Below are 18,541 nucleotides of genomic sequence, written 5' to 3'. Positions count from 1 at the left end.
TGTGGATGAACCTTTATATGACAGTATCTTCGGACATAAGTTGCACTGTGCATCGGAATTCGTTCCTTTTGAAAAATAATTCCACACAAAAGATTTATCCATTGCCTAAAAAGTATTTATTATATGTTAGTGTTAATACTTTACTGAATACTAGTATAACTTGACAAAATTGTACATACCAGTTTATATTATTTAAATTCTACAATTATTATTTTGTTTTTAAATTTGTTTATATGAATTGAAAAATTAAAATGTTCCTTAGCAATTTCTTGTTTTATTTTTCTTTAATTTTCTATATAAAATAGTTGTATAAAGTGAGTAACCATAAGCATGGTTGCATTTTTTGGTAGTTATTAATTCCCGGGATTCCCGACTAAAATTCCCGGGAATCGGGAAGTTAAAAATCACTGTATTTCCCGGGATTTTTTTCCCGACGCTTCCCGGGAACGAAACCCTACTTGTATCTCTGACATGGACTATTAAAAATACTAAAAAATAGAAAAACGCCAAATTTTGGTTATAGTTTTGAAATAAATTAACAAACTCTGATAAATTTAAAAGCATTTTTAAATTTTAAATGTTCATATACCGAAATGTATCAAAACATTTACTTATTTTATAAGTTTAACAAAATAAGAGTCAATTTAATTCAGTTTCATCGATTCTTAAAAATTTTGATATTGCTCATATGTATATACAGTGAATCAACAATTTTTTTGTTCATAAATAAAATTCGAAAAAACAGGTAAAAAGTAAATGTATATTTTCCAATTAAAAATAGAGATTGTGTAAAATGGGAAAAAGAGAAAAAAATATTAAAATACAAATTTTGGTGCATTTGTTATTGCATTTTATTATTTTTCATCAGAATTTGCATGTCAATAAAGTATTTTGCATATTGAAAATTCTGCTTAATTTCATTGGGTATTTCAAATTATTTTTTTAATTATTTTTGGAATTTATTGTTTTATTGTTAAAAAGAAGAATCAAGTCCTCATTGGGTGAAAATGTGGTGTTATTTGCCTTAAAATGTTTAAAGGATAATAATGAGGCAATTTCGATATAAAAAATTAGTTTTGATTTCTAGAAAAATATAAAACAATGAAATATAATTCTGAGATGTTTAATCAATAACATTAAAAAATATAAAATAGAATAATTAATGAAATGATCCAAAGAATTATTAGAAAAAACGCACTGAGTGGTGCTTCAAAATCTTTAACTGCCAAAGGGAGGCAACTTGTATCCAAGGAAAACCATTGGACTCTTGATTTAGCTTCTCCAAAATCCATATACGAACAAGTAGGAAAGTATAGTCGGGCATGGCCGACCATATAATACCCTACACCATGAGTATATTTTTAAAATTTTTCTTTTTATAAAATTTTTATTTTTTGTAAAGAAACTTTTATGTTGAATATTACCATAATTCCAAAATATTTAAGCCATTTATTGATAAAAAACTAAAATTTCTAAATAACACAATGATCTTGAACAAGAATGAATGAACAGGCGCGAAGAAAAATATACATAGCTATTAATTAACTTACATATTGAATTTTTGATTTACATGAGAAAGACTATATAATAATGATATTTCCTTCTACTTCTCTCTACCACCAATTCAGGTATAGCAAAATAAAAATTACCTTGCGTAAACCACAGTGTAGGAATGTGCGTAAAACGGTGAAGTAGGAAAGAGAAGTACTGTTATAAAATGCAATCGACAATGTGTCAGAAGAATATTTAGTTGAGTAATAAATATGTTGAAGGTTACACGTTGTAACTTTCTTAATTGTTTAAACATTGGTTCATGCTAAGACTTTTTATTAAAACTTTTTTTTTTATAAAATTTTTAAAAAATGGCAGAAATTGAAAGAAATATCATTATTATTTGTCTCTCTCATGTAAATTCAAAAGGTTGGCAATGGCATATGCAAACTAATTAACACTTATATATTTTTCTTCGCGCCTGTTCATTCATTATTGTAAGATAATTGCGAGTATGTAATTTTTTTATTAATTAAATTTATCATTTAAATGTTATTTTAAAATTAATATCTATGAATTACCTGATTTTATTTTATTTACTTTATTTTAATTATAATATTTCTGAGTTAACTGATTTATAACATACTGTATATTTTATTTTTGTTAAAAAATTCAATAAAACTTTGAAAAAAAAACCGTTGAAATGGATTTTTTATTTCTCGGGAAATCCTATTCCCGGGTCCCCGGGAATAGGATTTTTTTATTCCCGATTCCCGGGAATCGAAAAAGGTCGGGAATTTGGAAACTCTAGATACAAGCCTATGCAAAATGATCGGCGCCGCGGCGCAATCATTTTAGGTCGGCGGCGGCTTATTATAGAAAGCTCAAAAGCTAAGCCGGCTTAAACTTAGCTGCTGATAATGATTGGAATCGAACATGTATTTCAGAAAAAATTTCATCAATTTGAACGGAGTTGCCACTATTTTAAAATCTTATTTCAAATTAAAAAGAGTAACCACACAATATTGTGCTAATATATAAATAGTGAAAACTACTATAAACGTCTATATTGTGCAGAAAAAATCTTATATAGAAACAGGTTTCCATAATACAGAGATTTTTAATATAATAAATGCTTATAACAATTTCTGAAGAAAAAGTTAAATTGAGCCGTCGTCGATATTTTCTACAATAAGCCGCCGACTTAAAATGGTTGCGCCGCCGCCGCAGCCGACCATTTGGTATAGGCTTGTATCTCTGCTCTGCACAGATGCCACACATAACATACACACAAACAAATATAAACTGCATTAGCGCAGAAAGAAATGTTAACCATTGTACTGTACTACCACCGTCAAACTGTATTACCATCCACAAAAAATATGAGCTGTATTACCAACATATTACTGCTTCATATCCTTGTTGTTGTTTTTATGCTTTAATTTATAATTTGTTAAGGAAATTTTCAGAGGTAGTCTCAGGTTTTTGCCCATATCTCAGTTATTTGGACCGATTTTGCTGATTTTCAATAGGAAACTTTTCGAAAGCATGTCTGATTTTTTATCCCGAAGATATCTGGAGTCTTCAGAAAATTGATTTCAACAGACAGACGGACATGGCTTAATCGACTCCGCTATCTATAAGGATCCAGAATATATATACTTAATAAAGTCGGAAAATTATATTGTGGAGTCGGAAAATTATTTTTTGTACTATACAAAATCCGGTGCGCATTAAAATATTTTAAGGATCAACAATTTTATAACCCAAATACCGATTGCATAACCTCAAAATTAAATGCATATATATAGCAAATGCGGCGAAAAAATTTTTGCAAAAATAAAAAACATTAATATTTTACTTTGATTCGAAATAAAAATATATGAAGAAGCTACTTCACATATGACTTTAAATTATGGGACAAAGTGGGCCTGGGGTTCTATATTGAAGACTCAGAAACAGAAATATACCACCGTTTACCTCATCATAACACAAAGTTCGAGCAATAACGGACTGTGTTAATTGGATTAGAATAAATATGGCGCCCATAGGGCTTAATATATTTACCGACAGCCAGAAGGCGATATCAGGTGATAGAATTAAATATAAGACCATATTGGATTGTATGAAAGCTTTAACTGAATACTCTCCCAGAAGTAAGGTTTACATCATATGGGAACCAGGCCACTCGGGAGTAGTCGGCAACGAAAGGGCGAATGGAATAGCTTTAAAGGGAAAGGAGCTCGATGTAGTTAACCTGACAAAAGCTAAACAATTCGACGCAACAAAAGCTGAATTAAAAATATGGATGAGAAAATCCCATAAGGCCTCTTGGAATGATGAAAGATTCTATGGGGTGACCCTGATAAGAGCAAGACGAGAAATCTCCACAAAATGAGCAATTCTGAGGTTAGTATGATGGTACTTATACTGAGTGGACACATATGATTACGTGCACATCTATACAAAATTGGACGTGCGGATTAAAACGAATGTAGAGCATGTGGAGAGGACAGTGAAACTCTGGAGCACTTTCTTTGTCACTGTCAGGCATTCGTCGAAGTTAGATCCAAGTATCTTGGAAGTGATGTTATTCCGGAAATAACATTCTTAACCAACACTTATTGGAATTCTTAGGAATTACGTCCAGGAAACTGAGTTTCTGAACATGGAAAAATAATACATTCAGTGAACAATTTTTTTTTCATGAATAGAAGAAAAAATTTTGAAAAAAATTATATCCAATTCTTAAAAATATTTGATTTTGCTCATATGTTTGTTTACAAAAAATCTTTACTAGTTTTACCATTTTACTCTTTTTTTAAGTTTTCTTTTTTTTTTGTACACAAATCTTTTTGAAACAAAATATTTTTGTCTTTTACTATTTTTTATTTGAATATTTTTATCGAGTAAAAAGTAGTAAAACAAAATTTGTTCTGTATTGATTTGTTTGGAAAAATATTCAATACAAATGGTTCTAAATATTTTAATATAATGTATAATGCTATGTAAACACAGTTGTTAGATCTTACAACGTTGGCAGTAAAATGTGCAGATATCGACATTGTGACGGAAGTTATTAACAAAAAACCTATTTTTCGGGAATATGTACTCTTGTACAGAAACGAATTTGTGGCGATTTTCAGACAGACAGACGGACAAACAGACAGTTTTCCGAAAAATTGAACATATAGTCCATTTTGATACTTATTACATAAACTTGACTTCGTTCTTGAATTTGCCATCAATCATGTTTTTAACTTAATTAATTGCAATAATATAAAAATAATAAAAACCTATCACAAGGTGCGCTACAGTACTTTCTTCCATCTGTGACGATTCAATTTATTCAGTGCTAGGACTAAATATAATTATTTATACATCGTAAAAGGTTACAATGTACCAATTCACAATCGATGTTGTAGCGTTGTATGTCAGCAGCTGCTACAATAGTCATAACAATGTTGTTGGTATTTTCTATGCAAAAGTTCTATACAACTCTTACGACAATTTTTTATATGTTTTTCGAATATCGTAAGAAAATTCAGTGTTGTCAATTGTTTATTTCAGCATATAAATAAAAAATTTAATCAATTTTGGCATTAAAAACGATAAAGTGATAACACAGAAATTACAAACAAACAGCTGTTTACCAAAACAAAAATAAAATTTTATTAAAAACTTTTTATTTTCAGTTTAAAATGTGGAATAATGAAAATAATAGAATTTTAAATAAAAAGAAATTAATTTGGTTTATTTTGCTCGTTTAATTAAATTAATATTCCTTGGTTTTTGTTTACTTTTAATATTGTTTGTTTTGATTGTTTTTTTATTGTGAACATAAACTTATGACTTGCTACAAAAATCTGTTACTATACTTTAGTAGATACAATATACAACTTGATTGTGAATTGAACAAATGTGTTTGCACATAGTGCAATGTCGTAAACGATATGCGGTTTTGTTGGAGATTGATAAAATAACTATTTCCTACATCATTTGGGTTTGCTGCGATTCCATGTTGGAATGTAGCTATTTTTAGTTGGCCTATATCTTTAATTTGTAGGAGATGAATGAATACTACTCTTTGCAGGACCGGTTAATATCCAAGCAAATACGGTTTTTTGAGCCAATAGTGATCATGGGAGTATACTTCAGCTCCTAATAATATTTCTAAAGGTCTGATTTTGAAAGGATTCGAATCTACCGAAGGCAAATTTCCCGAAATGCTTGCAAAATTGAAGTAAAAGTTTTCAATAAAAATGACGAATCAGTATTATAACCTATTATAAAATTACAAGTCTTAGTCGGAATGGCCAAAAATTATTCATTTACGCTTCGCCGTTCGGAAAAGGTTAAAATCATTTATCTTTTCCTCAATATTTTAGTAATAATAGTACATTCTGAAACAGGGTCAATTAAAGCTCTATTGATATCTAAAACAATTTTATATCAAGTCGACGAGTATGGAATACTGAAGAATCTGGATGTAGTGAAGTATGGTCCCTCTTATTACAAATAGATGTATTTTGAAAGACAATTTATGCAGGAATGAAGTTTTTAAACGGAATTCCATTAAACTGACAGCAAAAACGAAGTTAATGACTCGGTTTTTTACATAAAACACAAACATTTGTATTACTTATATTCAAAACATGTTCTTGTCAGTATCGGAACTCATAAGATCGCATATACACTTTAACGTTTGGATTCTTTTGGTCAAAAACATGTCCAAATCTTTCCATTAAGATAAGGCAGTATTGTTCTTAACAATTTGTCCCCATATTATTACTGTCTGAGAAGGCAGTCTTTGAATACAAAAAAACTATAATTTTGAGTGGGAATCTCATATATCGACATAGCATTTAAAAATCCATTGATTCCACGCTGTTATTTTTTTGAAGAGGAACTAGTCTTTTCTGTTATTTTCTCTAAGCCAAACAAACACTTTAACATATTATTAACTAGCATTCCAGGATTTTCGTACGTATCTTTTAAAGATACGATATTCAACCCAGCATTAGTCAACGGATATTTAGACACAATTCCTATTGCTTCGTTATCTGCTCTTTTACCAAATAACATAATTGCTGGATATTACTAAGCCGACTGTTATGGTACTGCGATTAAGATCATGCCCTCATCGAAAGTTTGCAATTTAAACTTTTTTTCCATAAAATTTTCTGTTCAATTTGTAGTACCTTGCAAGTGAAATGCTTGAAGAGATGTCAAATTTATATACATATATTGGTATATTTTACAAAATAAAACAAAATATTTAAATTTATATTGTATATACCTATATACAGTGACTTCCACAACTGTTCACAAAAATATTATAATATTTTTAGAATAAAAAATTTTTCCAGAAAAATAAAAATTCTTTATATTTTAAATATATTACGTCCTAAAAAGTTAACTATGCCATAAAATATGAAATTAAATTTGATTTTCATATTTTTGTGCACACTTTTGTTACCCATTTATTGGAACCAACTTTTGCTTTAATGATAAGTTTAAGTGTCTTTTGCATGTCTTAAATTAAATTCCATTCATCGTCTTATAAAGCTTTTCCAAAATATGTGGCACTTTAGATCACATATTATGTTAAATTTTGTCATATTATAAAAATTTTCGGTTCGGTCCCGTCTTGATAATTGTTGGGGCCAATCCAAACATTTAATTCCGTGCTTCTCAAGTCCCTAGGTGGTTATTTTTACTTACTTTTTACTTATGGTCACCGTCTTGCATACTGATAGTTTAGTGTGGTTCAGACCATACGACTTCCTTGATATGGAGATAAGACAGAATCTAACGTTCTGTCTTTAATATGCGGACTATTTTCCTAAGGATTTTTAACCTTTTTTCATGGAACCAACTTCAAATCAATAGCAATCCCTGTCAAAATATTATGAATATTTCGGCTTTTTCACTTAAATTTTACGTTTAAGCAATGGAAACTCGTATCGTGGTAAAAATAAAATATTTCAAATCTGTTGGTCACATTTACAGTTAGTGGGACCCAGCGGAAAGCTCCACGTGCTAAACTTTACTAAAGTTTTGGAGTAGGATTTTTATTGATATGTGTTTTGTTTCATGGAAAAGAGTTAGGAATATTAAAAAAAATAGAAGAAATATTGAAAACAATCTCCTATGTAGACACTTCAAGGGGTTCTTACTTGCCAATTCCCTAAACCCTTTAGTGTAAACCACACTAATCCTTCATTATTACGACGATAACCTAATAATGAATTGTCCTCAACAATAAACAAGGAGTAATCAAACCAAAAATGTTGCAAATAAGCACAAATATACCAAAATATTGAGATTTTCAATGCCCCAAAACCTTAAAAAGCATTAGGTGACGATTAATGAAGAATGAGCTTAAATTAACATATATTTTTAATTAAAGTTTATTAAAAATATGCAAAAGAGTCTTAAACCTATCATTACAGCAAAAGTTGGCTACAATAAATGCTGATATATCCATGCTTCTTACAAAAATTTATTTCATATCTTGTTCACAAAAAGTGAACAAGATATTAAAAGATGATTCAATCATATACTTTTTGTACTTGGTATATATCAGCCAAGCGCAGAAAGTGCAACTGTTATTGTAGTGGTGTGAAAATACTAAAAAATCGTTTAGAAAACATATTTTCTAATTACGGTTGTTATGATCAAATTTTATAAAAAGAAAAATTATTTTTTTAATATTAAAAGTTTAAAAAGGGTTTTGAAAAATATTGTTTTATGAATTTTTATTATTATGCATTCCTAAAAAGTTTTTGGAGTGTACGAGCTTTTTGCAAGTTATTCTCTTGTTTGCAAATGCTGTTGTTGCTTTTACAAACTTTGTTTGCAATTTCTGAAACAAAGCGACATCAACATACTTTGTTGAATGCTACTAAAGATCATTATTGTAATTTTTAATCTCTTGCTATGAGTTTTATTTACGATCGGGTTGTGTACGTGTGAATTGCCGAAAATCTTCGTAATTTAATTAATTAATTTAAAAAAAATAAAAAAATCAATAATAATTGAACTAATTAGTGAAAAAAATTATCATTGGAATCCGAGATCGATGAACAGATTTTAGAAATTATCATTTCAATGTCATCATCAAAATTGGTTTGCTGTGATGTCTGACTCTGACTTATTGATGTTGATTCTGATGAAATAGGTTTAAAAAATTAATCAATGGTCAACTTTTTTTGTTCCTACGGTTCCTTTTAAGACTTAATTGGTACAAACTATGTGCACTTCAAAACACAAGTTTTATGTTTTTTGTATTAGTTATTTTTAGATAAACTAATCTGATTTTTAATTGGCATTTGATTGCCTACTCAAAAACCCGCTCTAAATTATAAGCATTATGATGTACGGACAATTATGGAGGTGTTGCAGTTATGAAATAATTTACAAAAAATATAGTGTTATTTAATATTATTGCAATGAAGAAAAGTTAGAAATATTTTAGAAAATATAAAAAATAAGTTTTCAAATGCATGCTATGTATGTTATGTTCGACAGCAAATCTTATCAAAAATTAATTTAAAATTGTTATGTAATTTATTTCACTTTTCATAATTTCTCCTGATATAGTGTTGAAACCCCAAAATTTAATATATTTATAATTAATATGTCATTTATGATATTTTTTAAAAACTTATTTTTTTTACGTAACACATGTTTTTCAAAGATTATGACACATTACAGTTTGTTCGACTACTTTATTGCACATAGATTTTTTTCTTTTCAAAGTAAATCTACCAAAAAAAAATCTGGACATTAATTTAACACAAAAAAAAAAACATTTAAAAATTAAAGAAGTAAGAGTGCTATATTCGGCTGTGCCGAATCTTATATACCCTTCACCATAGTGTATTTTAAACATATTAATTTTATAAATTTTTTTCCAAATACATTAATTTTACACCAAAAGCAAAACAAAATGAACAACAACGCTAAACGAAATAAAAAACAATATACACAAGGCATCTATACCAACAGACATCATCTAAACATACATAACGAACAAGTCAGATTTTTATATTCGGCTGTGTATGTTTTCAAAAATAGTTTTTATTTTTTTGTATCTCTGCACACATGTCACACATAACATACATACAAACAAATATAAACTGTAGCAGAAAGATTCCACCGGTTATTGCAATCCCGGGGTATAAAGAGGTGGCCCAATACCTCCGGTCTGACCGGGACTGAAAAATTGGTTGTTACAGTCTACTGTTTGGCTTAGTCCTTGCATAGATTGGCAGAGGTCAGACCAGAGCACCGCATAATCTGGTACTACGGGTGGCCAGTTGCCCGCAGGACTATGTACTGGCTGGTCAGTTGGTTGAGGTTCCTTCGGGATCCACGTAGTGGCTGTGGTTTAAACCCAAATTCGCGGGAAGAGTAAGTGGCGGTTAAAAGACTGATGCATGATAATAGTCAATATTTCGGGATAAGTTCGGTGCTGTTGCCGAAAATCAATAGATACCCCACAGAGGAGTGACTGTGGGACTAAGCGTTGGAAATGGGTTGGAGTAATTGTATATGATACGGAGTGAATGTAGAGGTATGCGGGCCTCACCCACCCGTATATCTAAATGAGTGTGTCGTATGTTTTTCTCTATGAATGTGTCGAATAAATGAGATGTGAATGAATGATGATGTATGAAAGGTATCATATACATGTGATACCAATTAATTTTCCTTGTCCAGATATGTTCAGAGTATAGTCTCTTCATATCAGACTTACCACAGCGTGTCACTGTGAGTAAGAACAATGTCTACGGCTTATTGATGGATCGTGCTTCGGTCCACCGGTTACGTCTCTAGGTGCTGTTGCCGAATCAACAGAGCCATAGTAGTGTGGATGTCTTTCAACGTAACTACTTTGGCAAGAGATTAGATAGCTCGAGTACTCCAGCAAAGTACTTGCGCATGGACCGGTCATAGCCAATGTGCAAAAATTGCCACCTGAGTCTTTATTGAAGACAAAGGGGCGATGGTAGACCGTTCTCAAGTCTACCCTATGGATGAAAAAGACCACCGTGGGATAAGGCCGACACGGCAGGTGCACACGTTAAAACTCTCGACAGTCTGTAGCAGAAAGAAATATTAACCGTTGTACTGTACTACCACCATTAAACTGTATTACCAACCCCAAACAAAAATGATCTGTATTACCAATATATTACTGCTTTATCTCCTTGTTGTTGTTTTTATGATTTTATTTATAATTTGTTGAGGAAATTTTCAGAGGTAGTCTCAGATTTTTACCCATATCTCAGTTATTTATAGACCGATTTTGCTAATTTTCAATAGGAAACTTCTCGAAAGCATGTCTGACAGAATTATTGAAGATAAGATTTTATTTATTTATTTATTTACAAAGGATTTAAAAACATAATGAATTATGAGATTAAATTTTAATATTAGGTACTAACGGCTAAGGTTTTAGACATAAATAATGTATTACATTATAATTATTTATACTATATGAGATGGTATATGTTACAATGTTTAAGGATAGTATTGACTTTATTTATATTATCTAAATTAATATTTTGAAGTAGAGAGAATAGGTTTATTTCTCCATATAGTGAGATCTGTGTATTTTTATGGTGGATATTTATGGACGTCGAGTTGCATAAAGGACAGATCTCTGAGGCGGAACCTTTAAGGATATGACGATGTGTGATATGAGTATGACCTAGTCTTAGACGTATGTATTTTTGAATATTGATTCTTGAAAGTGTGGAAGGGTATTTTGGTATATTTTTTTGGGGATTGATTTTCTTATAGTGAAGGTGGTTATAGTTGTCCCAATCTATAGAAATAGTACGACTTAAGAATGAGCTGATGGTGTTATTTATATCACGTTTACTGGACGAAGTGTATTTTATTAAAGGAGCATTTGTAGCAAATTTTGCAGCTTCATCAGCCAGGGAGTTACCTGGTATACCGCTGTGACCGGGTATCCACATGATTTTAAATTTTGTATGATACTTTATTAATATGTCTCTAATTTTCGTAATTATAATATTTTTGTTTTTTATATTTTGTATAGCCATAACTGTAGACATTGAATCAGAGCATATGATGAATTTACCACGAATATTTTTGTATTTGGTTAAAGCGATTAAAATTGCTGTTGCTTCTGCCGTAAAAATGGAGCAGTTTGGATCAAGAAATGCAAGATAGTCTGTTTTTAAATTTTGATTTATTATTGCTAAAGATGTACAGGTGTCAGTTTTTGATCCATCAGTGTACAATATTTTCCAGTTTTTGTTTATAAAGTAAGAGGATGTTTCGTTGAAATATGATACATAAGTGCTATTTGGAGTAGTATTTTTGGGAAGATTAGTACATTGTAATAAAAATGATGAATTGTTAAGTTTCCATGGTGGTTCAGTAGGAAAATATACTTTTTGTGGCTTTGGGTTTATATTTATTTCTGAAGCAAGTTTAATGGCCAGGAGTAAACTGGAAGGAAGTCTAAGATATGTTTGTGGTGAAATATTAGATATACGTTTAATCAGATGTTGTTCCGCAGGGAACATTATTTTTGGGATTAGTTTTAGGGTGAGTTCGTGTAATCGATTTACAATTGTTGGTAGGCCAGCTTCAGCCAATATATTTATTATTGGAGTAGTTCTAAATGCACCTAAGGCAAGTCTTATTGAGGAATTGTAGATTGGTTCAATTTTTCTTAGTTGAGATTTTGGTGCTTTGCCATAGTTGGCGAGACCATAATCGATTTTAGACAAAATAAGACTACGAACTGCATTTAAAATAACATTTGGATGAGAGTTACTTTTTTTTTTTGCTGCAAGGCATTTAATAATATTTAAACGAGGTTGTAGAGATTTTTTTAGGTATTCAATGTGAGTATTCCATGAGAATCGGTTGTTTTTCAACAATACACCAAGAATTTTTAGATTGTCGACTGTTTCAATCTCATTTCCTTGTATTGTAAAGGTAGTATTGTTGCAAGAAGTTTTTTTACATAGGTGAAGGCACTTGGTTTTGGGAAGGGAAATTTTAGCACCAGTTATTTAGTGAGGCGAAAAGTTGATCTATTTCATCTTGAATAACGATATTGCGTGAATGTTTACATATTAAATAAAGGTCATCAGCATATAGAACATGTTTAAAATATTTGTTGTCACAGGTGATTTTGTTTAATTTGTCGGTCGCTATTTGAAACAGAACCACGGATAGTGGTGACCCTTGCGGTATACCATTATGAAGTGGTTTTATATTTGAGTAGACATTGTTTATTTTTATACGAAATTTTCTGTTAGAAAGGAAGGCGTATACAAATTTTATAATTTTGGAACCAAATTTCCATTCTTTTAATTGTGAGATAATTGTGTGAATGCCAACTCGATCGAAGGCTTTTTCGAAGTCTATGGAAATAATGGAAAGGTGATTTCTGTGTGATAGGGATGAGGCAGCAATGTGGTCAAGGTATGTTAATGTATCTATAGTTCCTTTATTGGGTTTAAAAGCCATTTGGTGGACGCTTAGGAGTTTCATTTTAAGGAGTGACCATGTGATTCTGGTGGCAACTATTTTTTCCAATAGTTTAGATGTACACGGAATTAGTGATATTGGTCTATATGAATCAATAGAAGTGGGGTCTTTGTTAGATTTGAGTATTGGAATAATAGAAGTAGTTTTCCATTGTTGAGGAATAATACCGGATGAGAAGATTTTGTTAAATATTTTAAGAAGATGAAGATTGACATTGCTAGGAAGAGAGAATTTAATGTAGAATTTTTTTTCAAAGAGAGTGATATATTCTTCTAATAGTTTTGTAGTTTTGTTTAAGTTGTAGTTTATCCGGAATTCCAGGTTATTTTTGTTCTGTATGAAGAGATTACTAAAATTGATATCATTGGATTGTTCAGACCAATAATGTACAAAAGAGTTGGCAATGTCAAATGGATCATATATAGGTTGAAGATAAGATGCAAATCTGGAGTCTTCAGAAAATTGATTTCAACAAACAGACAGACGGACATGGCTTAATCGACTCCGCTATCTATAAGGATTCAGAATATATATACTTTATAGAGTCGGAAAATTATATTATAGAAATTACAAACGGAATGCAAACTTATATATACTATTCTCACGAAGGTGAAGGGTATAAAAATAAAACAAAATAACCTGCTAAATTTATCTTATTTTACATAAAATTTAATATTTTGTAAAATATTTGAACATTTTGATAGTATGACACAATCTTCACCAGAACCCACTAAATATAGCATGACAGAAATTTCATCTTTCAGCCCATAACTTGCTATAATTCATAGCGATTTCTGTTTTTTTGTTGCTCCATAACATTTCATATCTTCATAATGGATATGGATCCAGAAATTTTACTGTAAACTGCAAATATGTCAATACCGCTCGCTTCCAAGAAGCTCATTTCTTTATTTATGGACATGATGCAGTTATTGTGTACACGAGCATCTAGCAATAAAATTCATATTTGTTCTACTTACCCGGGAAAAGTGAGCAGTCTCTAATGGTAAATTGAATTTCAATGTATAATCGATTAGCAGGACCGCGATCAATAAATGGTGACCAAAGCCAGTTATTTACATTATGATATGCTACATCGCACACAACATAACTTCTCCAATTAATGCCTTTGACAAAATCAGTAAAACTTTCTTCGACCCACTATAAAGAAGAAATACAAAAAAAGATTAACTATAGGATAAAGGATATTTTTAATATTTAACAGCAGTTAATTTATATACAAATATATACATATACAGTTACCGTCAAAATAATAGCAATACTCGCAGTTCGATTCCCATTTTTCGATTACGTTATTATCCGCCAATATTTTTCTCCATAATTATGTAGTATTATTACTAGAAGCCTATACTCTATTTTACAAAATTAATCAGTGAATTTATACAAAATACGTTCAAACGCTTATGTACTAATATTAAAACCTGTCAAAATAATAGCACCAATAAATTTATTTTTGGCAAAAAAGCAAAGAAGTGCATAAAATTTTATTAAAACCCATTAAAATAGCTATTACTATTATTAACGATTAAATTCGACTTTTAAGAATTTTAGCATTTTAAAATAATAGACTAATAACGAAATAATTTCTAGGGGGAAAACATAATCCCAATAAAAAATATTGTGGGATGTTCAAATAAATTGATTACAAATTACACAGCGAGACAAAATAAACGAAAATCGAAATACCTGGGAAGTGATACTATTATTCTGAAAGGTTGATCTGAGTGGAACAAGATTTTTTTTTATTTTCCCAAACACCTCTTAAATTTTTAGTTACGGGTAAATAACCGGATTTTCATATCTTTAAGCACTAAAGTCAGTAACTTAGTTGAATTTCAACCGATTTTGATATAAGCCTAGAACACTAACCACTAACCTACCGGAAGACACACTAATCTACCGGAGTCCATTGAAAGAATAAGAATGACAGATACTGCTGTTATACGCAAAAGTGTACTTAGACTTGGAAGTTTGACATAGAAGGTAAAGAAAGAAATAGGGTAGGGGAAAGAAGGAAGCCTTGCGGTACCCCTAAATTAATCTTGAACTCGTTTGGTGAGATCCCATCTATAACAACTCGTATAGTGCGATCTCTGAGAAAGCTCGAATAAATCTTCCCATAAAATTTTATGAGGATCGGTATAAGCATAAAGTATCCTTCAGAAGATCAGTTTTTGAACAATTATGTATTAAGAAAAATATTAATTGTGTCGTCAATTGTTAATTGATTTTAAAAAACAAAGTTCCGTTTTTCTCATTAACAAACATAGTTTTCTAATACATAAATAAATAATACGGTTTCTAAATAAAATACTTTTCAAAAACATCTTCAAACTTTAAAAACGGTGCAAAATTAAAATTAAAAACATGTTTCCCAATGAAAAGCACAAATATTTTTTTAGGTTACTTGAACATCAGCCTTTGTTTTCTAAATCCGTTCAAATATTAAATCGGTTGAGATTCAACTAATTTCCTGACTTTAAGATGCTTAAAAATATGAAAACCCGGGTTTTTACCCGTATCTCATGATTTTGGAGGTGTTTGGGGAATTTCAAAAACAGATTCTTTTTATACTGGGATCCACCTTTAAGAAAAATAGTATCACTTTCCAGGTATTTATTTTTGTCGCATAGTGTTTCCATATATTACAAATTTAAATCGAAATTGTTGAACTTCGAACTGCTAATTTTCGTTAAATGATTAGAACATAGTACTATAAATTAAAATAACTCCAATTTTGTTGGAACAGGAAAAATATTAAACGATTTATCTGCTAAAAATTACGAAATCTATATCCAGGTGACTATGAGAACAAATTTGACATGTTTACAGCTCAAGTAAAGTACTATTCTTAAAAAACAAGGATGTAATATCAATGTTAAACTATGTTAAAAACCCATTTAGATGAGCCAGTTAAAAACTGGGACATGGTTATTTGAGCAGACAGGTCCAAAATTATTTTATTTTGTAGAAAGGGTTCCTGAACTTATGTAAAATTCCTCCAAATTCAAAATATATTCAAAGAATATTCAGAAAGATCGCAAAATATGGCTGTTTTAGTAATAAGGTATTCTAACGCTTTCCGATTTATGACATAGTACCCATTACCCATATAGTATCTATCATGTAAGAATCGGAATATATTAAAATCCATATGCAAATTATATTGCCGAATGTATCTGATAATATTTCACCGATTTCGGTCATGAAATAATACAAAGGCCCACCCAATATACGAAGAAAAATAAAAAACTGGATTCTGGACAATAGAGCAGCTGTAAATGAGATGCCTGCTCCGAGTTCCGATTTAAAGTCAATCGATAATTTATATGCCGATATAAAGAGGAAGATTTCTGAAATAAAACCAACCAACTATCATGATTTATAGAGCACTGTGGAACGGGCATTTTTGTCCGTTTCTCTAGAAAATTGTCAGAATTTGTTAAATTAAATGAAAGGGGTACGCCTATGGCAACGAAACCACAAGCTAATAATAATCCTTCAAGTTAATTTTGACTTAGAACTACTAAAATTATGAACTCTTTCAAACATTTTCTATTTTTTTAAGGTTTGAACAAAAGTGGTGCTATCATTTTGACATTTATCTTTAACTTTTTCTAAAAATAATATAATTATTTTCAATAAATATGAATTTACATGATTACGCTTTTTCCTTCATATGTTAACAAATTTCTCAATATTTAAAATAATATACGTTTTTTATACCCTTCAACTTAGTGAGTAGGGTATATATAAGTTTGTCACTCAGTTTGTAATTTCTACGTCGAAGGCGATTTTTTGGTACTTTTTGCTTCTACAAAAGTTACTTTTTGAATTTTCTATGGTACTTTTTGCTTCTACAAAAGATACTTTTTGAATTTTCTATAATATTGAACCTAGATACATGAAATGAAGTATGTAGAGTCGGAATTAGACGAGAACCGAAAAAGTGAACTTTTTGGTACTTTTTTTGTTTTTTAAAAGGTGCTTTTTGAATTTTCTATAATATTGAACCTAGATATATGAAATTAAGTATGTGGAGTCTTTATTAGGTGAGAACATATAAAATGGAACTTTTTGGTACTTTTTTGTTTTTCAAAAGGTACTTTTTGAGTTTTCTATATTAATGAACCCAGAAACATGAAATTAAGTATGTAGATTCATAATTAGGTGAGAACTGGAAAAAGTGAACTTTTTGCTACTTTTTCGTTTTTCAAAAGGTACTTTTTGAGTTTTCTATAATAATAAACTTAGAAACATGAAATTAAGTATGTAGAGACCGGATTAGACGAGAACAAATCGATGAGAATTTAAATTAATTAACTTTGGAGCAAGACAAAAAATCTTCTCAAAATAAGCGAGTTTGAAGTAAGTATAATAGTACGTGTTCTGAGTAGACACACAGGATTACGAGCACATCTATGCAAAATTAGGCGTGCGGATTCAGACGTGGAGAGGACAGTGAAACTCTGGAGCAATTTCTTTGCCTCTGCCAGGCATTCGTCGAAGTTAGTTCCAAGTATCTTGAAAGTGATGTTATTCCGGAAATAACATTTCTGACTTACACTGATTGGAAGAATCTTAGGAATTACGTCCAGGAAACTAAGTTTTTGAACACTGAAAAATAATTCATTTAGTTACGAAAATTAACAACAGGCCCGACTGTGGTCTAGGTGTACTTCTTCGGATTTGATGTAGTATACATCCTCATATAAACCTAACCTCTGTTGTTGCCTAATCTTCATATATATTTTCACCTTTAAATGAGTGCTTCGTATGGAAGCCATACCAAATCATAGTTCAATTAAAAATATTAAATGTATATTTATTTTATTTTTCCGACTATATCATTATTATATCAACAGCAAAAGAAAATAAATAACAAAAACACAAAACGAAATAAAACACAAAAGTCATCCAAACATAGGCAACGAAATACACAAAAACAAAATACCCAACACAATGAAACCAACAGCATGTAAACATGCTTCGACACTAAACAATTTTTGCCAATTTCGTAACGAATTCGTACAGAGAGTCTGCACAAGTTGCCGATTTTGTATCCGTTTTCGTTACGAAAGTCGTATGAAAGGTTGCTCTGAATTCCGAACTCTTTGTCTGAAGAAAAATGTGCAGCCAACGGCATCCAAACATACAACAACACTAAACGAAATAAAAAACAAAATACACAAGACAATTAAACCAACAGACATCTAAACATACATGACGAAAAACACAGAAAAACGAAAACAAAATAAACAACGCAATAAAACCAACCTACATTCAAATATACGAACAGAATTCACAAAAAGAAAAGAAAATACATAACTCAATGAAGCCAACGGCATCCAAGCATACAAAATACACAGCTGAATAAAACCAAATACACCTACACACTCACATGTACATCTTTTTCAATTCACAGTATTGTTGTTGCTTTTTTAACAAACCGTGGAAATAATATGTCTTTTTTGCTGAAATT

General features: G+C 30.4%; 1 protein-coding gene across 4 annotated transcripts in view; it reads right to left on the bottom strand.

The window, feature by feature from the left end:
* Positions 1–18,541, bottom strand: part of LOC111675069 (ephrin type-B receptor 1-B) — a 65,384-nt gene that overhangs the window by 25,278 nt on the left and 21,565 nt on the right. For all 4 annotated transcript variants that reach the window (XM_046945792.1, XM_046945803.1, XM_046945795.1 and 1 more), the window contains exon 4: positions 14,019–14,199. In XM_046945792.1, the coding sequence (XP_046801748.1) occupies positions 14,019–14,199 (181 nt within the window). The remainder of the gene's footprint in view (positions 1–14,018; positions 14,200–18,541) is intronic.

This window comes from Lucilia cuprina, chromosome 2, assembly GCF_022045245.1.
Source record: "Lucilia cuprina isolate Lc7/37 chromosome 2, ASM2204524v1, whole genome shotgun sequence".
NCBI lineage: Eukaryota > Metazoa > Arthropoda > Insecta > Diptera > Calliphoridae > Lucilia > Lucilia cuprina.
This window is presented reverse-complemented; position numbering and strand designations above follow the sequence as displayed.